Below are 20,437 nucleotides of genomic sequence, written 5' to 3' on the forward strand. Positions count from 1 at the left end.
TTGATTACATTTAATATTTGAACAGCAACCCCACCACCATTGCACCTTCCTACCACGATATTTCAGATTTTTTTATGCTGAACCCCAACCCCTGCTCCAAAGCAGAACTGAAATAATTTATTTTGTATTGTTTGTTATAAAAAACCACTGAAAATGTTCCAAAAAAGTTTTCTCAGAGGAAAGAGTGTGAAGAGTGTTGTATTTCACCCAGGGGCCATTAAGCCCTTCTATAAGAGATCACTAACATGTTGTTAAAAGTTGAGCCTTGTGTGCATATATATATATATATATATTATATAAGAAAAATATATATATTTAAAATATTTCCCTCTAAGATTGGTTGCCTCTTACTTTAAACCCCACAAACATGCTGCAGTACTCTTGGAGTATAGGTGGTGTAAGGTACGAGTTATTGCATCTGGCCGCTTAGTCCAGAAATAGGTTCACTCGTGGGTGAGGCTCTGCCAAGCGTGTGGAGAACAGCCATGAACAGGTGGCAATTGAGTTCTGGAGGTTTTTGGCTATTGGAGCTGGGTCACATGGGGTGGGGAGGGGTCTCACCTGGTCTCCTCCGGGGAGCCCAGAATGAAACAGCCTCGCGCTTCGTCCAGTGGCATGCATGGTTATGGCATGTGTCATGTTATGCTCCCTTCCATGAAACAAAGATTTTTGACCACGAATATGTACCTAAAGGAAAAAGAACATTTATTTTAGTAAAATATACAAGGAAATGAGGTAGGAGAAATTGTAATTAAAGGATCAGATTGTTTATTGTCTTGATTAGGAAAGGATATTAGTTATTTGGAGTGACTATGGGAAGGTGAAAAGCTATTGAATAAAACAGAGAGACAGTGTGATATGGTTTCAGTGAAACGATCCTCCAAATAAGAAAAGATATATAGGAAGTCAATTATAGGGGAAGAGGAATTTATTATAAGTTTAGTTCAATAAAACAGGAAAAAGATGGAGAAAATGAAATGGTGTAAGTGGTTACTAGAATCTGGAAATAATTTGAAAGTGATAATGTAATGATATAAGGAAAGATAAGTGAAATACTGGGGAAATAATTCAAGAATGGCTTTAAGATATCTTGATTTAAATATTTGGGTGTATGGGGAGTTGTCATTTAATTCTGTGAGAAATAAGAAAAGAAATTTTTTGGATGATGAGAAGATAGAATCCAATTTTGGACTTTTATGTTGAGTCCAGTTGACTCCTACTGACAAATAAGCGACACAATTAGAAAACAGATCTAATGAGGCATGCTCATATTTCAATAGAAAAATTTGCTTTTGAGATATAGATTTTCCATACTTCAAGGTATACAGATTATATTTAAAGACGCATGACTGCCTAATATTATTGTATGAGTAGAAAAACTAGACCTGAGTGTTAATAAACCTGTGGGTGCTTTACTGCTTAGATATATGAAAGTTACAGAGAAACTAATAAAGAAGAGAGAAAGGTAGCTGAAAACAACAAGATTCAGCACTATTCAGGATTTGAAAAGAAATTTAAAAGAAATATTCAAAAGAAATATTCCACGAAACAGAAATGATTCAAAATGTACCAACAGTTATTAGTACAGTAGTTAGAATTAGCCATATTTCTGTAAGCTTAAGAAAAAGTTTGAATTATTTATAATCTTAGTATTGAAACTGATTTATCTCTAATTATGAAGAAATAGCTTCAATGATGAAAATATATCTATAACCATTCATTTGCTATAACCATTTAACTATCTGTGCATTGGAAAAATCTGAAAAGGTTCGTTGCTTCATTTAACAATTATGTATTACTTTATCTTTTGTTGTGGTGTAGTGTTTTAAGCAGTTTTGTGGCAGCCCAAGGACCACTTCTAGTGATTATTTTGCAGAAGAATTACTGGAAATATTGGCAAGTCCTCCTCTAAATGTGTGTGTTAATAACAAATATCATGATATTATTCAGTGTTATTACCAAACATCTGCGGAATAAATATGGTTCATAATCATTTACTCTCAGATATATGGAACACTGTGATTCAACTTCATAATCGTTTACTCTCAGATATATGGAACACTGTGATTCAACTTGAGTTATACTCACTTAGCATATTAGTCTGGTGTCTCTAGAACATGAAAAGTTGACATGGTGACAATGTTGTTATAAATCACTACTTCACAGAACAAATGATTCTTTACAATTTCTTGCTGTTGGAAATACTTTATTTTTATTTTTTGAAGTCTAAAATAACTGCAGTTTATTTGCAGGAATTTGATATAGAAAAATTAAGCATCTGAGGAAAACATTTAAATAGTTGATCTAATAGTGTATTCCTTTTCCTTTTCTCTTCTAGGAATATACAATAGATATCATTTTTGCGCAAACCTGGTTTGATAGTCGTTTAAAATTCAATAGTACTATGAAAGTGCTAATGCTTAACAGTAACATGGTTGGAAAAATTTGGATTCCTGACACTTTCTTCAGAAACTCAAGAAAATCAGATGCTCACTGGATTACCACTCCTAATCGTCTGCTTCGAATTTGGAATAATGGACGAGTGCTCTATACTCTCAGGTAATATCTTTTAAAGCTGGTTTATCTAATTTAGTTTCATACAAATACTTGATCAACTTGTGAACTTTTTAATAGAATTAAATAATAATAAATTTGGAACACTTCATAAATGAAAATGCAATATTGTGAAATATTTTGGTAGTATTTGGTAATCAGCTAGAAAAGTTACTATAAAGAAGAGAGATAAAACCTTCTACTAATACATTTTATTCAAAGCAGAAGAGGTTGTTTTATGAAATAGCTTCTAGTCTACATGGGAATTATTGAACAAGAATTTTTCTAAGAGTTAGTCTAGCCATTAAACTTTAAAATACTTTGATTTTTAATGATATAATAAAATATGTATAAGAAAATTAGGAAGGGGGGCTGGAGCAATAGCACAGCGGGTAGGGCATTTGCCTTGCACGCGACCGACCTGAGTTCGATTCACAGGATCCCATATGGTCCCTCGAGCACCGCCAGGAGTAATTCCTGAGTGAAGAGCCAGAAGTAACCCCTGTGCATTGCTGGCTGTGACTCAAAAAGCAAAAAAGAAAAAAAAAGTTAGGAAGGTTGATAAATAAGATTGAAATTTTTTTAAGTTATGCTCTTTAACATACCTAGTTACTAATAATCATTGAAGTGAAAAAAAATCACTGTAATAAACCATATACTACGTTCATTGTACAAACATATCTTTGTTGATATCCTGAAGTATAACGTAAATTATAAACATATTTACTGAAATTTTTTTCTGTGTGGTTTTATTTAATTTGGAGAAAACAATGCTAAAACTTGATTCATAAATTAAGACCTCTGTAATACAGCCATTGATGTCTGAGACTAATTACTCTTCTTTTCTAACACATTACAGGTAATAATTGTAGGTCAAAATCATGTTGAATATGAGACAAAGGATGTTAGTACTTAAAAACATTTCTCATTATTTAGTTTTTATTTTTCCATCTAAATAGATTGACAATTAATGCAGAATGTTACCTTCAGCTTCATAACTTCCCTATGGATGAACATTCCTGTCCACTGGAATTCTCAAGCTGTAAGTTATAAAATAATTGGTAATTTCATAGACTGAAATCTCAGAACTTGTTTATTTAAATACATGATGAAAAGATATAAAATAGAATTTATGTAATTATTTTGTTTGTCTTGGGTAAAATAACAAATGGTTTACTGTAGATTTTTAATAAAAAGACAATGTAAAGAACATATAATTTTATTCTGAATTTTATGCAAAAAATTTACTTTCATCTAACTGCCCTTTTCCAATTTTATTAAATGAAAGGTTTTGTTTATATGAAAAAGATTTTCACTCCAAATAATTAAATGTTTTTTAAAATAATTTTTTAATTGAATAACCCTGAGATACTGTTAGAAAGTTTTTCTGATTGAGTTTCAGTCATACAATGATGGAATAAATATCTCTCCTCAAGTGTACATTTTCCACGACCAATGTCCCCAGTATCCCTCCTGCCAACCCTACCCTACTCCACCCCCTGCCTCTTTGGCTGGCAACATCCTTTTTACTCTCTCTCTACATGTGGGCATTATGGTTTGCAATACAAATACTGGAGGCCATATGTTTGACCCTTAGTCTACTTTCATAACATGCTTCCTATCAAGAATGATCCCTCGACAATCATTGACTTAGTGATTCCTTCTCTATCCCAGCTGCCTTCTCCCCAGCTCAAAAGGTAGGCTTCTAACTGTAGAGAAATCTTTCTGGACCTTGTCTCTACTGTCCTTGGGTATTAGTCTCATATTATGTTATTCTATGTTTCACAAGTGAGTGCAGTCATTCTATGTATGTCCCTTTCTGGCTTATTTCACTTAGCATGATACTCTCCATGTCTATCCACTTATAAGAAAACTTTATGACTTAATTTTTAGTAACAGCTTCATAGTATTCCATTGTGTTGATGTACCAAAGTTTCTTTAAGCAGTCATCTGTTCTCAAGAACTTGGATTGTTTGCAGATTCTGGCTATTGTTAACAGTGTTGCAATGAATATACAAGTTCAGGTGTTATTTATACTGTGCTTTTCTGCACCCCTGGGATATCATCCAGAAATGGTATTGCTGGGTCATATGGAGGCTCAATTACTAGGTTCTTGAGGAATGCCCATATTGTTATCCAGAAAGGCTGGACCAGTTGGCATTCCTACCAACAATGAAAGAGAGTCCCTTTCTCCCCACATCTACTCCAGCAGTGGTTGTTCGTGTAATTTTGGATGTGTGCCAGTCTCTGTGGCGTGTGATATCTCATTGTTGTTTTAATTTGCATCTCCCTGATGATTAATGATGGAGAGCATTTTTTTTGGTACGTTTTGGCCATTTTTATTTCTTTTTTTAGGAAGTTTCTGTTCATTTCATCCCATTTTTGGATGGGGTTGGGGGTATATTTTTGTACAGTTCTACTAATGTCTTTTATATTCTGGATCACTGTCACTGTCCTCCCATTGTTCATCGATTTGCTCAAGCACGCCAAATAACATCTCCATTGTGAGATTTGTTACTGTTTTTGGCATATCGAATATGTCACAGGTAGCTTGCCAGGCTTTGCCATGTGGGCAAGATACTCTTGGTAGCTTGCCGGGCTCTTTGAGAGGGTCAGAGGAATCAAACTCGGGTCGGCCATGTTGGCCTCTTGTAAGGCAAATGTCCTACCTCTGTGCTATTGCTCCAGTCCTGCTATTGCTCCAGCCCATATTCTGGATATTAATACCTTATCTTATGAGTATTGGATAAATGATTTTTTCCATTGAGTGGGCTTTCTCGGTATTTTGGTCACTGTTTCTTTTGAGGTGCATAAGGTTCTTAGTTTAATGTAGTCCCATTTGTTTATGTTTGTTTCCACTTGCTTGGTCCATGGTGTTTCATCCTTGAAGATGCCTTTAGCTTCAATGTCATGGAGGTACTGCCTACATTTTCCTCCACATACCTTATGGATTCAGGTAGGATATTGAGTTCTTTAATCCACTTTGATCTGACTGTTGTGCCTGGCATTAGACAGAGATCTGAGTTCATATTTTTTGCAAGTAGCTGTCCACTTATTGAAGAGGCTTTCTTTGTTCCACTTCACATTTCTTGCTCCTTTATCAAAGATTGAGTGATTATGTATTTGAGAGTCTGTGACAGGATATTCAACTCTTTTCCATTGGTCTGCGGGTCTGTTTCTATTCCAATACCATGCTTTTTTAATTACTACTGCTTTGTAATTCAATTTGAAGTTGGGGAAGGTGATGCCACTTATCTTTTTCCCCAATAATTGCTTTAGCTATTCATGGAGGTTTATTGTTCTACATGAATTTAAAGAGTGTTTATCTATATCTTTGAAGAATGACAAGGGTATCCTTATAGGGACCACATTAAATCTGCATAATATTTGGAGAGTATTGCCATTTTGACAATGTTAATCCTCCCATGAGCAGGGAATGTGACTCCATTTTCTAGTGTCCTCTTTTATTTCTTTTGTAATTTTCTTTGTACTTGTCCTTCACCTCTTTAGTTAAGCTGATTCCAAGTTACTTGATTTTCTGAGGCACTATTTTGAATGAAGTTTTTTTTTTAATCTCACTTTTTTCTCTTTCAGTGTATGTAGGAAAGACATGGACTTTTGGGTGTTGATTTTGTAGGATGTCACTAAGTATACCTATTGTTTTAGGAGCTTTTTTGTAGAGTCTTTAGGATTTTCTAAACATCGTATTATGTCATCTGCAAGTAGTGATAGCTTGGACTCTTCCTTTCCTATCCGGATGCCCTTGATATATTTTTTCCTCCCTACCTGCTATGGCAAGAACTTCTATTACTATATTGAATAGAAATAGCAAGTGCGAGGAACCTTGTCTTGTTCCCAATCTTAGAGGGAAGGCTTTTAGTTTCTCCCCATTGAGAATAATACTTGCTTTGGGGTGGTGGTAGATGGCTTTGACTATACTGAGGAAAACTTCAATTCCCATTTTGTTGAGAGTTTTTATCGTGAACAGGTACTGGATCTTGTCAAATGGTTTCTCTGCATCTGTTGATATGATTATATGGATTTTATCCTTTTTAAGTTTATATGTTGTATTATGCTGATTGACTTATGAGTGTTAAACCATCCTTGTCTCCCAGGGATGAATCCTACAAGGTCATCTTTTTGATGAGTCATTGAATTCTGTTTTCTAGGATTTTGTTAAGGATCTTTGCATCTGTGTTCATCAGGGATATCAGCCTGTAATTCTCTTTCTTTGTGGTATCTCTGTCTGCTTTTGGTATCAGGGTGATATTCGCCTCATAAAAACTTTTAGGCGTATGGGTTGGAGCGATAGCACAACGGTAGGGCGTTTGCCTTGCACTCAGTCAACATGGCCGACCCGAGTTCGATTCCTCCGTCCCTCTCGGAGAGCCTGGCAAGCTACTGAGAGTATCTCGCCTGCACGGCAAAGCCTGGCAAGCTACCTGTGACATATTCGATATGCCAGACACAGTAACAACAAAGTCTCCAATGGAGACATTACTGGGCCCGCTCGAGCAAATCGATGATCAACGGGAGGGCCTTTACTTACTTACTTACTTTCTAATTCTTCAATTTTTTGGAAAAGCTTGAAAAGGAGTGGGATTAACTCTTCTTTAGAAATTTGGAAGCATTCACTGGCGAATTTGTTTGTACCAGAACTTTTGTTTTGGGGTAGATTGTTTTATTACCATTTCAATTCCTTGAGAGTGAATTTAGGTACTCCAGGTCTTCTTGGTTTGGCCTCAGGAGGCTATAAGAATCCAGGAATTTATGTATCTCTTAAAGTTTCTCTTGTTTAATGCTATACAGACTTTCAAAGTAATCTCCAATGTTGTTTTAAATTTTTTTGTTTTTGTTGTGATGTCCCCCCTTTTGATTTCTGATTTGTTTTTTTAGGGTTTTCTCTCTCTTTGTGAGTCTTCCTAGAGGTTTATCAATCGTGTTTATTTTCTTAAAAAAAAACCAGTTCTTGGTTTCATTGATATTTTGGATAGTGTTTTGGGTTTCCAACTCATTATTTTCTGCTCTAATTTTTGTTATTTTCTTCTCCTGCCTGGTTTGAATTCCTTTTGTTGGTCATTTTCCAAGATTTTATGCTATGAGGTTAGGTTACTGGCTTGCTCTTCTTTCCTGTATAATGCTCTTAGAGCTATAAACTTTCCTCTTAACACAGCTTTTGCCATGTCCCATAAGTGCTGGTAACTTGTGTCTTCATTTTCGTCTATTTCAGGAGTCTTTTGTTTCCCTCTTTGGTTTCCTTTCTAAACCACCTGCTGTTTTGTAATAAGCTGTTTAATTTCCAGGTGTTTGATTTGATTTCCTGTTTGTGTGTGAGATTCACTTGTATTTTTAGTGCATCATAGTCTGAAAAGATCATTGATACACACTGTATTTTCTTAATTTTATGGAGGTATGTTTTATAAAAGGTAAAGGCCCTCCCGTTGATCGTCGATTTGCTCGAGCGGGCCCAGTATGACCCAGAATGTGTTTTATCTTGGAAATGTCACATGCATACTTGAGAGAAGAATGTGTATTCAGATTTTTGGAATGAAGATTATATAAAATAAAAAAATAATAAAGGCCCTCCTGTTGTTCATCGATTTGCTCGAGCAGGCCCAGTAACGTCTCCATTGGAGACTTTGTTGTTACTGTGTTTGGCATATCGAATACGTCACGGGGAGCTTGCCAGGCTCTGCCGCGCGGGCGAGATACTCTCGGTAGCTTGCCGGGCTCTCCGAGAGGGGCAGAGGAATCGAACTCAGGTCGGCCATGTTGACTGCGTGCAAGGCAAACGCCCTACCACTGTGATATATATATATATATATATATATATATATATATACATATATATATATATAAAACCCCTTTTCTTCGATTTCTTCCCTTAGATAAAGTATGTCTTTGCTGAGCTTAAGTCTTGTTGATCTATCTGGAGGTGATAAAGTGGTGTTGAAATCTTTATCTAGTATTGTGTTACTATGGATGTCTTTCTTCAGGTCTATAAGTAATTGTTTTATGTATTTTGCTGGTCCCTCATTAGGTGCATATAGATATAGGAATGTGAGTTCTTCCTGATGTATAGATCCCTTGATCATTAAGAAATGACCTTCACTGTCTCTTGTAACATTCTTTAGTCTGAAATCAATGTTGTCTGATACCAGTATGGTCACCCCAGCTATTTTGAGGGAGTTGTTTGCCTGTAGAATTGTTTTCTAGCCTTTGACTTTGAGTCTGCGTTTGCTCTGACTGTTCAGATGTGTTTCTTGCAGGGAACAGAATGTTGGGTTCAGTTTTCTGCAATCCAGTATTTTTTAATTGGTGCATTTAGCCCATTGACATTGAGAGAGATTATTGTTATGAGATTTTGTCCCATCTTTCTGCTGAAGTTTGGTGTATTTGAGGGGATTATCTTGTCTTGAAGTGACTTGTTTAGTTTTTTTTTTAATCATGGTTTAGAATCTGAAGTTCCTGAGTTATTGTGTCTGTGAAGCTTTGTATTGTTCGTTCTGATATGAATAAAATTCTAGCTTGTAAAGTATTCTTGGTGAGGTGTTTGTTTCATTGAACTTTTTAACTATATCCCACCACTGTCTTCCTGCCTTGAAGGTTTCATCTGATAAGTCATCTGTATATCTTAAGGATGATCCTTTATAGGCATTTTTTTTCTTTGATCATGCTGCTTTCAGAATTTTATCTCTGTCTATGGTTTTGGTCATTCTGATAATGATGTGTCTTGGAGTATTTTTATTTGGATTTTTTTTTAGCAGGTACATTTTGGTCCTCCTGAATCTGATCACATGTGCTGTTCAGCTCTGGTAACGGCTCAGCAAAGCTGTCTTTGACAGTTTCTTCTTCAGGGTTTTCTTACCTGTCCCTCTGAGACTCCAATGATTTTTGTTACTCCTCTTGGTTTCATCCCAATTTTCTCGTGACATCTGTTGGTTTATTTTGAGGCTCTTTTCCATTTTCTACTGTTGTCTGGAGATTCTCTGCACCTCATCTTGGAGCTCACTGATTCTGTCCATTGCGGCTGTTACTCTGCTGCTGAGGCCTTTCACTGACTTTATTTTTATTTCACTTACCATGATTTTTCATATCTGCCATTTCTGTTTGTAATTTTGTTTACGTTTTTCTCATTTCTGCTCTCAAATTCTCTTGTATATTATTGGCAATGTGTTCTGTTTTTCTCCTGTAGTCTTCTATGTATCCTTAGTAGTTCCCTTCTAAATTTCTTGTCAGAGAGGTTTTATTGCTCACTGTTGCTGGTTGTGTCATCTGGTCTAGCTTCTTCACCCACTAAGCCTGGTAGGTTTCTGCATTGCCTTATTATTGTTACTTATATGGTTTGGACTTTCACACTTACCGTTACTATTGTGGTTATAGTGTAATACTAATTGAGGTAGAAACTAATGAATTATTGGCCTAATGTGTTTTTGATGATCAGGCAAACTAGTGAAAGTTCCACATAAGAGGCTAATTTATGTTACTTACGGGATATGCAGGGGGAGATTAACTCGTGACCATCATACCACCAAGCTTCTGAACTGGATTAAGAGAAACTGGGTCCTTGAGATTCATGTTCTAATGGCGGTGATGCCCTGCCTGTATTGATGTCCCTTGCACAAATAATAAAATGTTGACTCAATTTTATTCATCATCCTGAAAGCAAGATTCTAGTTTATCACACAGTTTTTAAAATGTTTCAAATTATTTTGTGGATGAGTATTTACTACATAAATATCAAATATTTGAAAAGATTTTGTGAAGCAAAATAGTTTTATTGAAGCTTAGAGAGATGTGAGAGAAAAGAGAGACGTGCATAATCAAGAGAGAACAAAACACAGGCTTCTCCTGAGTGGAATTAGGCAAGCAAAGAGAGAGACAGGGAAGGGAGATGCATATTCAAGGGATAACATGGGACTGAAGAGGAAGTCTGGAAATATTTTAATGAGTTAGAAATGTGTAAGTAGAAATAGAGATTTTTTTTTACTGAAAAGTAATAATAAAGCTCAGATAAATAGAGTTAGTAATTTGAAGATACAAGTTATTGTTTACTCCCAGGAAACAATTATAATCTGTGACTGTCAATTTTGTTTTATATTCTCTTACATTTGCTCTCATATATATTTTATAAAATATTTTAGGTAATATATAATTAAACAAGTCTTGAAAGCATATTAAATGTATTTTTAATGTTTCTGCTAACTCATCTATTTCCTGATGCAATTTCTCCCCTTTGGAATTTAGTTTTTTAGGTAATACTTTCTAATTCCTTTTGAAGGCAAACTGAAAGCAAATAGTATCACTCACATGAACACGATAATTTTCAGGTTCTCAATTTGACTCCAATAGATAATTAGACCCTTTATATCTCAAATTTCACAACAAATATACTTGGGATATTTTATTATAATTCACACTCCAAGTCAGGATCATGAGATATAAAGTAGTCAATAAGTTTGTTGTTTTTATTTAGGCTCATTATTTCAAAGTATACTTTAACTATGCTTTATTGTCTCTACAATGGTAATGAAATACAGAAAAGATGGAAAAACAAGCTGGCTAGATATGTAGAGCGCAAGAGGTAGAGGAAAAAGGAAAAGGAAAGAGAAACATTATTTTTATTTGTTTTGGTTTTTGGATTTTGGGACCACACCTAATAGCTCTCAAGGCTCTACTCTCAGGGATCACTCTTGGTGGTCTCGAAAGTGAACCCAGGCAGACCATGTGCCTGTCAGGTGCCCTCCTTGCTGTACTATCTCTCCAGCCCCCAAGAGAAAACACTCTCAAACAAATTAAAAATAGTTCGTTTCAGGGTTAATCTGGATCCTGGTACAAAAAAAATGGAAATTTTAAGATTCATAGTTAACGAGTTAATGAAGTTCTTATAGTAGAGCATCCCTTCTGTTGAAAAGAATTTAAAATTTTGAATTTAAAAATATTCCTAAATACATAGAAGTGATAGTGGAAGAGAATCCCAGCTACAAAATCTATGCACTGTCACTGTCCTCCCTATTGTACATTGTTTTGTTCAAGCAGGCACCAGTAACGTCTCCATTGTGAGACCTATTGTTATTGTTTTGGGCATATAGAATATGCCACGGGGAGCTTGCTAGGCTCTGCCTTGCAGATGGGATACTCTCAGTAGCTTGCCGGGCTCTCCAAGAGGGATGGAGGAATGACCTGGGTTGGCCGCGTGCAAGGCAAAAGCCCTACCCACTGTGCTATCGCTCAGCACACAAAATCTATACTTTCAAAAATTGAAGCCACATGAGAAGGATTAGAAAAAAGTTTACAAAGGACATTTTACGAATAATGTAAATATAATCTGATTTTGACAGTGCTTTGGACTGGATTCTATTTTTCAAGTATTACATTTTAGGTAATGTTGATATTTACACAGTAGTGTTCTGACATACAAATGTACGTTACCTTCACTATAAATCGTACAAGGGCCCCCATCACTGCCCTTAAGTCTCCTTTTATGGGATAGAATTCAATAGTACGTAATCTCTACATGCGACATAATTCTTGGAATTTTAAGATAACATGAAGCAGTGTCCCCTTTCATGCACAGTCTCTAAGGTCTACAAGGAAAGTAGTTTATACCTTCTGCATACCAATGTCACGTAACTGAGAGGATATAATACAGTCTCTCCCTCCCAAGGAACTATAACCAAATCCCCTTCACTTGATTGGTTTAAAAGTCCTTGTGGATATTCTTGGCATGTGACAGAAACAAACAAAAAAAGTCCATTATAAAAAAGGAAGAGAGAAGACAAAGTTTTTTTTTCAAAGTAAATGTATTTGGGTATTATGAGGAAAGAGAGAGAGAGAGAGAGAGAGAGAGAGAGAGAGAGAGAGAGAGAGAAAGCGAGAGAGAGAAAGAGAGAGAGATTCTAAGTACTTTCAAGGGATAACATGGGTGTCTTCAGAGAACTTAGGGTATCCTGTAAAGTAAAAGAAAGTAATTATACAGGCAAAGTTGATATGTAGGCAATCCTAAGATAGGGTGCATGCTACTTACATTTGAAGTAAACTTTATAGAGTTTTTTGTCCCAACTGCACCCCTATGGGACTTACTAAAAATATAAAAAAAAATTCTATTGCTAGGAGCTTGTCTAGAAAAGATGTGTTGTGCTTTTGGGTGTCCTCTCTTCTGTTCTTATTCCAGACTTTTGTTCCTCTTGCAGTCTCCCCTTTCCTGAAAGAGCTCCTTCCTTCCCTATGTAGTGCCTTTACTGATCTTATCTGCCTTCAGTTTCTACATCCCAAAGGCAGACCATCTTTGTGTCTTTGGGATGTTTTAACAGAGCAACTTCTCTAATACTTTCTGAGAAACTCCTTGCCAGAGTCCCATATCCACCTGCCTGCTTTACTTTTCCCTTTAAAGATTTCATCCCCTTTAATATTTAAGGTGCCTATGGTTGAAGAGAGCCCTCCCCAGCCCAAGGGACCCAGACACTGCAGCCAACCTCCACTACCCAACCACTGCTATGCTCCAGGCCAATTTACCAGCTGCACGACACATTATAGAACACTTTCTACCCATTTTTCATAATTGCCACACCATACTTGATGGGGTTCAGACAGTAGGCAACAAATCACTGAGAGAAATAAATAAATACATGCCTCTCAGAGAGCCCAGCCAGCTACCGAGAATATCCTGTCTGCATAGGCAAAGTCTGGCAAGCTCCCCATGGCGTATTTGATATGCCAAAACCAGTAATGACAATAGGTCTCATTCTTCAGATCCTGAAAGAGCCTCCAGTTGTTAGGAAAAGATGAGTAAGAAGAGGCTGCTAAAATCTCAGGGCTGGGAGGAATGGAGATGTTACTGGCACCCACTGGAGTAACTCAATGAACAATGGGATGACAGAGATAAAGTGATAAGGTGATGGTTGAAGGTCCACCTTCTGGAGCTCCTTTCTGATGGCCAAAGGGATGCAGCCTATCTAAGTAATCTCATGGCTTAAAAAAAAAATAGAACTCCGATAGTGGTTTATTGGATTTGAAAGTGTCAAAATTTGAAAAAGATAGAGATTAGATCCTAGAGAAGTGAAAAGGCAAAATATTTAAGAAAACAAAGGTCACAGTCTGAGCTTTGGATCCCTTCATTTATTTACTACTGAGTCAGCTACAGAGAAGCGTTTCTGCTTCTGCTGGATAACCACCAGTTATTGTTCCTGGTACAATCTGAGCCAAAAAAAAAAAAGGCATGCTATTTAGCTTAGTAGTGTCTCTTTTTCCTTAAAATGTTTTAAGTTCTTGATGGGTACACAGGAGTAGGTCAACTTTTCTCTTAGAGTCTAGCCAATGGTTGATGTATATAGATGTGGCTTTATCCTGAAAATTTCATTATCATTCTATAGAAATAGAATATGATGTTCACTCACTATGCCAATTTAATACAGAGCTATGGTCCTGTCTGGTGCCAGGCTGAACCCAGGGGTGCCTGGATTCCTAGTGCAGAGGTCATTGATGGAGACACCCAATTCAGTAACCCCTTCATTCAAATGTTCAAGGTTCAAAAAGTTCAAGGTTCATTTATTCAAAGTTCCTGCTAGGCTAGGTGTTAGAATGCACTTCCTGAAAAATTTAATGGTTGAATCTTCTCACATTGGTGTTATCACTATCCTTGAGAACACTAGGTAAAAAATGCTTTCAACAAATCGAGGAGGGCTAGTTTTCAGAATATATAAAGAGCTTAGTCAAAGACAAAAAAAAAAGGGAGAGAAAACTCAATGAAAATAAGCAATTTAATAAGCAGTTACCCAAAGAAAAAACCTCAGTGATCTTGTAAGCACATGATTATTATCAGGAACAAATATGTATTTTTTCATTCATTATCAGAAACAAAATGTATTTTATGAAAAAACAAAATTAAGAAGATGATCCTTGATCTTTGTCAACTATATTAAAAATGTGGATTTATCTGTACTTTATGGTTGGTAGGAGAATAGATTAGTTTACTCTTTGTAGAAGAAATAAACTATGCTAAGTGGGAATTATGTATAACTGATAACTAGGTATATATCTTAGACAAAATGCTGCATATATTTTGTTTCTAATGCTGAGATGTGTGTAGGGCATCTTTCGCCCTTGGAGAAGCCCACATTCTCACTCTCTTTTTTAATGATATTTTTAATTTTTATTTTATGATTTTTTTCTTTTTGGATCACACCCGGCAGTGCTCAAGGGTTACTCTTGGCTCTGCACTCAGGAATCACTCCTGGCGATGCTCAGCGGACCGTATGGGATACTGGGAATAGAACCGGGGTTGGCTGCATGCAAGGCAACCGTCCTACCTGCTGTGCTATTGATCCAGCCCTGCCCCCCCGCATTCTTTCTTGAATGCATTACTCTCTCTCCTACTCTCACTCTCTCCTCCTTCACACCTTCAAAAACCCACCAAATAAAATCTATTTATTTCAAAAAAGATGCTGCATATATTGTTAATATCATGTTATATTAATGTTTTAAGTGATAATAAGAAATGTTACATGGAAGAGAAAAATGAATAAATAAATTTTAACATATTTAAAAATGTGACAAACTGCTATTACTACATACAACATGGGTTATGATGTTAAATATTATACAAAGAAGTAAGCAATAAAATAATGTATCTGATATATCCATAATTGGAGTTCAAAAGAATCAAACACAGCTATATTTTCAGAAGTTAACATTGAACAAATATTGCTAAAAAATTGGAAGAATTGTGAAGAAATCAAGTTTGTGGTCACTTCTAATTGCTATATTGGAATATACATGGGATTTTTTAGATGCTACCTTGTATTTTTTTCTATAATATGTAAGTGTATTCAGATATGTTGTAGTTATTTTATCATTATGTAGTTATTTATGTTAATATTGATGTTATCTAGATATACTTATGCGATATTTTCTATATTTGGCGTATCCTATAATACAAAATTAAAAAAATTCAAATTATTTGCCTTTGGTTAATGTTAGTATAACAACAGTCATAGACTTGGATCTTGTTAACATTATCTTTTTTTTTAATCTAGATGGATACCCTAAAAACGAAATTCAATATAAGTGGAAAAGACCTTCTGTAGAAGTGGCTGATCCCAAATACTGGAGATTATATCAGTTTGCATTTGCAGGTTTACGGAACTCAACTGAAATCTCTCACACAATTTCTGGTAAGAAGAAAGACTAAATTAGTGAATGGATGATGTAACATCAAATTACTTGTGCATTTAAAAGGATAGATTTATATATATATATATATATATATATATAGTATATTCATGTGTATTCATACACAGCTAAATGAAACTTTTTTCTTTCAGGGGATTATGTTGTCATGACAATATTTTTTGACCTGAGCAGACGAATGGGATATTTTACCATTCAAACCTACATTCCATGTATTCTGACAGTTGTTCTTTCTTGGGTATCTTTTTGGATCAATAAAGATGCAGTGCCTGCAAGAACATCACTTGGTATGACATCACTGATTAATGCCATGTTATAGCTTAGTAGCGTTTTTCAAAATAATTTAATGTGATTAAATTTTATAACATTATACTGGAATACTCATTTAAATAACATTTGGGGAAAACTCACATATATTTTGGTGTGATATGATTTTGAATTGAATGTATGGAAACTTATGGGAAATAGAATTGAAAAAGGACTCTAAATTCCAGAGTTTTAAAGATTTGACAATAATAAAGGACAAGAGAAGCCTAAACTCACTCTAAGAATCAATCAAGGAAAATCCTTCAACCTTATTCTAATCAATATTTCAATCATTCTCATCAGGGAGTTATTACAGTTTTACTAATCTCTAGTATCCAGCATTTATTAAGTAGTGTATATTTAGAAGACCTTGAAATCCACTATTCTTACAATGATGCTAGTGAACAGTCATCCAAAGAGCAGGTTGCTAAGAGGAACAGGAGCTTTCGTGGTTTCAGTAATCTGTAAAACGTATTATTAGTCTGTTAATATATATATATTATATATTAGTAAATATTTTGAGAGTTGCTGGTATAACAACATTGATAAATGGGAGAACTTTTGATTCATACAAAATAATTTTATTTTCTTTCTTTGAAATATAAAGCAGTAATAAAAATCATACAATGTATTTAATTGCTATGACTTTTTCTTGTTGGTTTTTGGTCTATACCCAGTAGTGCTCAGGGCTAATTCTTAGCTCTGCACTCATGGACCATTGCTGGAGATACTCTGGGCACCATCATTGCTACTGGGGATCAATCCAGGGTGGGCTTCATGAAAGACAAGTGGTCTGTCTACAATACTGTCTTTCCGACCCCTAATAACTATAACTTTTAAAAACAAAAGTGAAAATCCACATTAGTATAAAATGAAAGCTTATTGATCAATTTTTATTCTCAAATATATGTTTGTTTTGGTGTCATCCAACTGTGGTATGGATTTATTCCTGCCTCTATTCTCAGGGATCACTCCTGGCAGTATGGGGAAACATACCATACCAAGGATCAAACCAGTGTCAGCAATGTGCAAGGCAAAAGGCAAAAGTCTTAATCTCTATACTAGTTCTCTGTTCTGATGATTTTCTATATTTTTAATATCAGTATGTTATGTTGAAGATGAGCTATAATCAGATATTACAATTAAATTATTTTCTGCTATATTTGGTTGAAAATTGGGTTTACTTAAGATCAATATAGCTATATAACCAAAGAACAATTTCCTGAACTTATTAAAGAGTGAATTTTAAGAAAATGTTTATTAAATATTACCTATGAAATTGACTGTTCTAGGTGATGCAGTGTTTGCAGTGAACAAGAGTTATAAAATCCTCATGTGGGTGACATTTAGAAGGGTCTAGCGTAATGGAAAAATTTAAAAATCATAAGAAAATATCAGTGGAAATTAAAATTTACACAGAAAAATAACAATAAATGATATAAGAATATCAGGAGATGTGGATAGACATATTTGCTATTTGTCTTATGGACTCAGTACAAACTTTTCAGGGGAAATAGGAGAGAACTAGTGAAGTATTTGATTTATCTGGTGGATAGATAATAGAAAGATAAGGCAGAGTGAATCACAAGATTGGTAAGGGATATTTTCCTTTGCACAAAAGCCTGACATGCAGAAAGCAGACAACTATAACAAGAGCAGTAGGAAGATTGGAAAAATTGGAAAAATGAGCTGTAAGTAGGTAGTGACAGTGCCAGTAGGTCATTTTGAGGATTCAAAATTTTTATCTGATTGGAGACTATTGTAGGATTTTCCTCTACAGTAGCATAGAGTGGATTAAGTGGATTTTCTTAACATCCCAAATGTTTCCTCTTTATTGTAGAGTTTCTATTTTAGCAGCAAAACCAAACTTGTTCTTCCTAAGTGAAGTTCTGGAAACAAAATTGCCAAATTAAATAAATTTCTGTAAGCTAGGTTGTTATTTTCTTTGATTTATGAGATATAAATGTAATGATTAGAAGGTAGGAATAACTCTGGCAATATGCTTTAACTGGAAAATGGAAAAGGTATTTGTTTGTTTTCTGAGGTGGGAGGATTTAACAAGCCATGCTCAGTCCTGAGGTTCCCTCCTGCACATCCTCAGTCAGTTAGGCCAGTGATTCAAAGTAAGGGCAGAGAACCAGGTGTTACCACAGCTCTGTGGTGCTTAGGCCACCCTGTTGCACTCAGCATCATTGATAGCTAGTAGTGACGGGGCACCTTCCGGGCTTTCCTGGGTGATGCTAAAATCTGAGGAGGTGGGGTTTGTCGTGCCAGGGGTTGAACCAGGGTAAATGGCATTAAAGGGCATTCACCTTAACCCCAGTACTAGATGTGAGTACCTCAGGAAAAGTTTTCATTTAATAAAGTACCCGAAGTAAAACACGTAAGGTGAGAGAGAAGACACATTGAAATTCTTTAACATTTACCCACACAATATTTTAAAATATAGTTTTAGTTGAAACAAAAAACTCATGAAATGGGGAATACAAATCTATAATCATAAGTGGATATTTTAATACTTTTTCATTAGTTGATAGAATAATTAGTTGAATATATCATTTGAGAGGAAGAAAATGTGGATGAAACTATAATCTCTGAATGGCTTCACATTTACGGGACATCGTACCTAACTTCAAATCCATTTCTCTTTCACATTCATAATGAAATGCTAATCAAAAACTTGATAAAATTCTAAAAACCCTAATTCTTCAGTCTAGTTTTTGACCAAAATAGAAGCAAAATTGAAGTTAAGACAAATTGTCACTATGACATTTTAGATAGTCCTTGGGTCAAAAAAAAAGTGAGGGGCCAGAGGAATAGTACAGTCGGTAGGGCTCTTACCTTGGTTCATAAGAGCTGGGTTCAATATCCAAAATCCCATATGGTCCTCTGAGCTCCACCAGGAGTGATCCTTGAGTGAAGAACCAGGAGTAAGCCCTGAGCATCACTGGGTGTGGCTTAGGACAATCAAGGAGAAAATTATGGAATTTTTCAATTTGAATTTTAATAGGAATGTAACATATTTTGTGCGATACTGCCAAAATAAGTACTGTAAAGGAAATAGATTACAACCTTCAAATGTTAGTTTAAAGGATTCTTTTTTTTAGAAAGATCTAAACCTAGATTCTAAGTAAAGGCCCTCCCGTTGATCATCGATTTGCTCGAGCGGGCCCAGTAACGTCTCCATTGGAGACTTTGTTGTTACTGTGTCTGGCATATCAAATACTCTCGGTAGCTTGCCGGACTCTCCGAGAGGGGCGGAGGAATCGAACTCGGGTCGGCCATGTTGGCTGCATGCAAGGCAGACGCCCTACCCACTGTGCTATATTCTAAGTATCTTCCTTAAATAATAATGAGTAAAATAAATATTCTTTGCAAAATATTATGTGTAGTACCAAAGAAGGTATTTCTGTGTCAGTTTTTTCAGTTGAGAATCAAATGAATTCCCAGGTTCACAGAACTAATGGCTAAACTTGCCTCTATGACTTCAAATTTATGAAACATTTGAGTTTTTCTACTTAGTGGCTCTGATCATCAAAATATGAACCTTAAAGAGACAGATATGTGCCTCTGTGGTAGAATACATGCCTTGAAAGCATGAAGCTTAAGTTTGGTCCCATACCTCCCCACATACCAAACAGGTACTGCCTTTTGTGATCTAGTGCAGCAACAAAATGTACCCCAACCAACCTGCACACACCATAGTTACATGTGTTTGTTCTGTTCATTGGAGCACCAAAAATTATGAGGAGTGGACAAATATTTAAAATGGACATTGAGGAAGATATGTTTCTATGGACACATGATAAAAGAAGTGACTGCCACATCGACTGTACAAAATTGACCCCTTCTATTTTTTTAATTCTGAATGCTGCCTCTAGTTTGATCAAAATGAGAAGCATTATGAAACATTTAAAATATTTTTGAGAGTACAGTTTTATTTATGTATCTATGCTTTTGTGACAATGAATAGAAACTAAATTGGATACCAGGGGAAAAGTAGTAGCATATTCTGAATTCTAATATAAAAGCGATTTTTTAGTGCTTTAAAATCACTCGTAGGAGTAACTTCAAATATATTTGTTACTCAAACTTTATAACTATAAAGTTTTTAAAAAAATTGAATTGTGTAAGAAAATTCCATACTAGTCTCAATTAATTTTTACTCTTTGAGGCAGAAAATCTCAAATCACTGTAGCTTCAATTATGTGGAAGAATAATTTTCTTTTCAAATGAGTGTTCAGAGTTAGAGGTCTAAGGGAGATATGTTTCAGTGCAATGTGAGAGATTTGGGTTTCTTCTAACTTTTGCTAGGATGCGGGATATTTTAGTTATGTAATTAAAATAATTTTTAAAAAGTAACCATTTTTGTTTTAGTGGCTGCTCCTGG

At 35.4% G+C, this 20,437-nt stretch overlaps 1 protein-coding gene across 1 annotated transcript in view; it reads left to right on the plus strand.

Moving 5' to 3' along the window:
• The window catches only part of GABRG1 (gamma-aminobutyric acid type A receptor subunit gamma1), a 71,658-nt gene that overhangs the window by 40,218 nt on the left and 11,003 nt on the right, over positions 1 to 20,437 (plus strand). Inside the window, exons 4-7 of the mRNA XM_056111272.1 lie at positions 2,339 to 2,559; positions 3,513 to 3,595; positions 15,588 to 15,725; positions 15,876 to 16,028. Of these exons, the coding sequence (XP_055967247.1) occupies positions 2,339 to 2,559; positions 3,513 to 3,595; positions 15,588 to 15,725; positions 15,876 to 16,028 (595 nt within the window). The remainder of the gene's footprint in view (positions 1 to 2,338; positions 2,560 to 3,512; positions 3,596 to 15,587; positions 15,726 to 15,875; positions 16,029 to 20,437) is intronic.

This window comes from Sorex fumeus, unplaced genomic scaffold (assembly GCF_029834395.1).
Source record: "Sorex fumeus unplaced genomic scaffold, SorFum_2.1 ptg000013l, whole genome shotgun sequence".
Classification (NCBI taxonomy): domain Eukaryota; kingdom Metazoa; phylum Chordata; class Mammalia; order Eulipotyphla; family Soricidae; genus Sorex; species Sorex fumeus.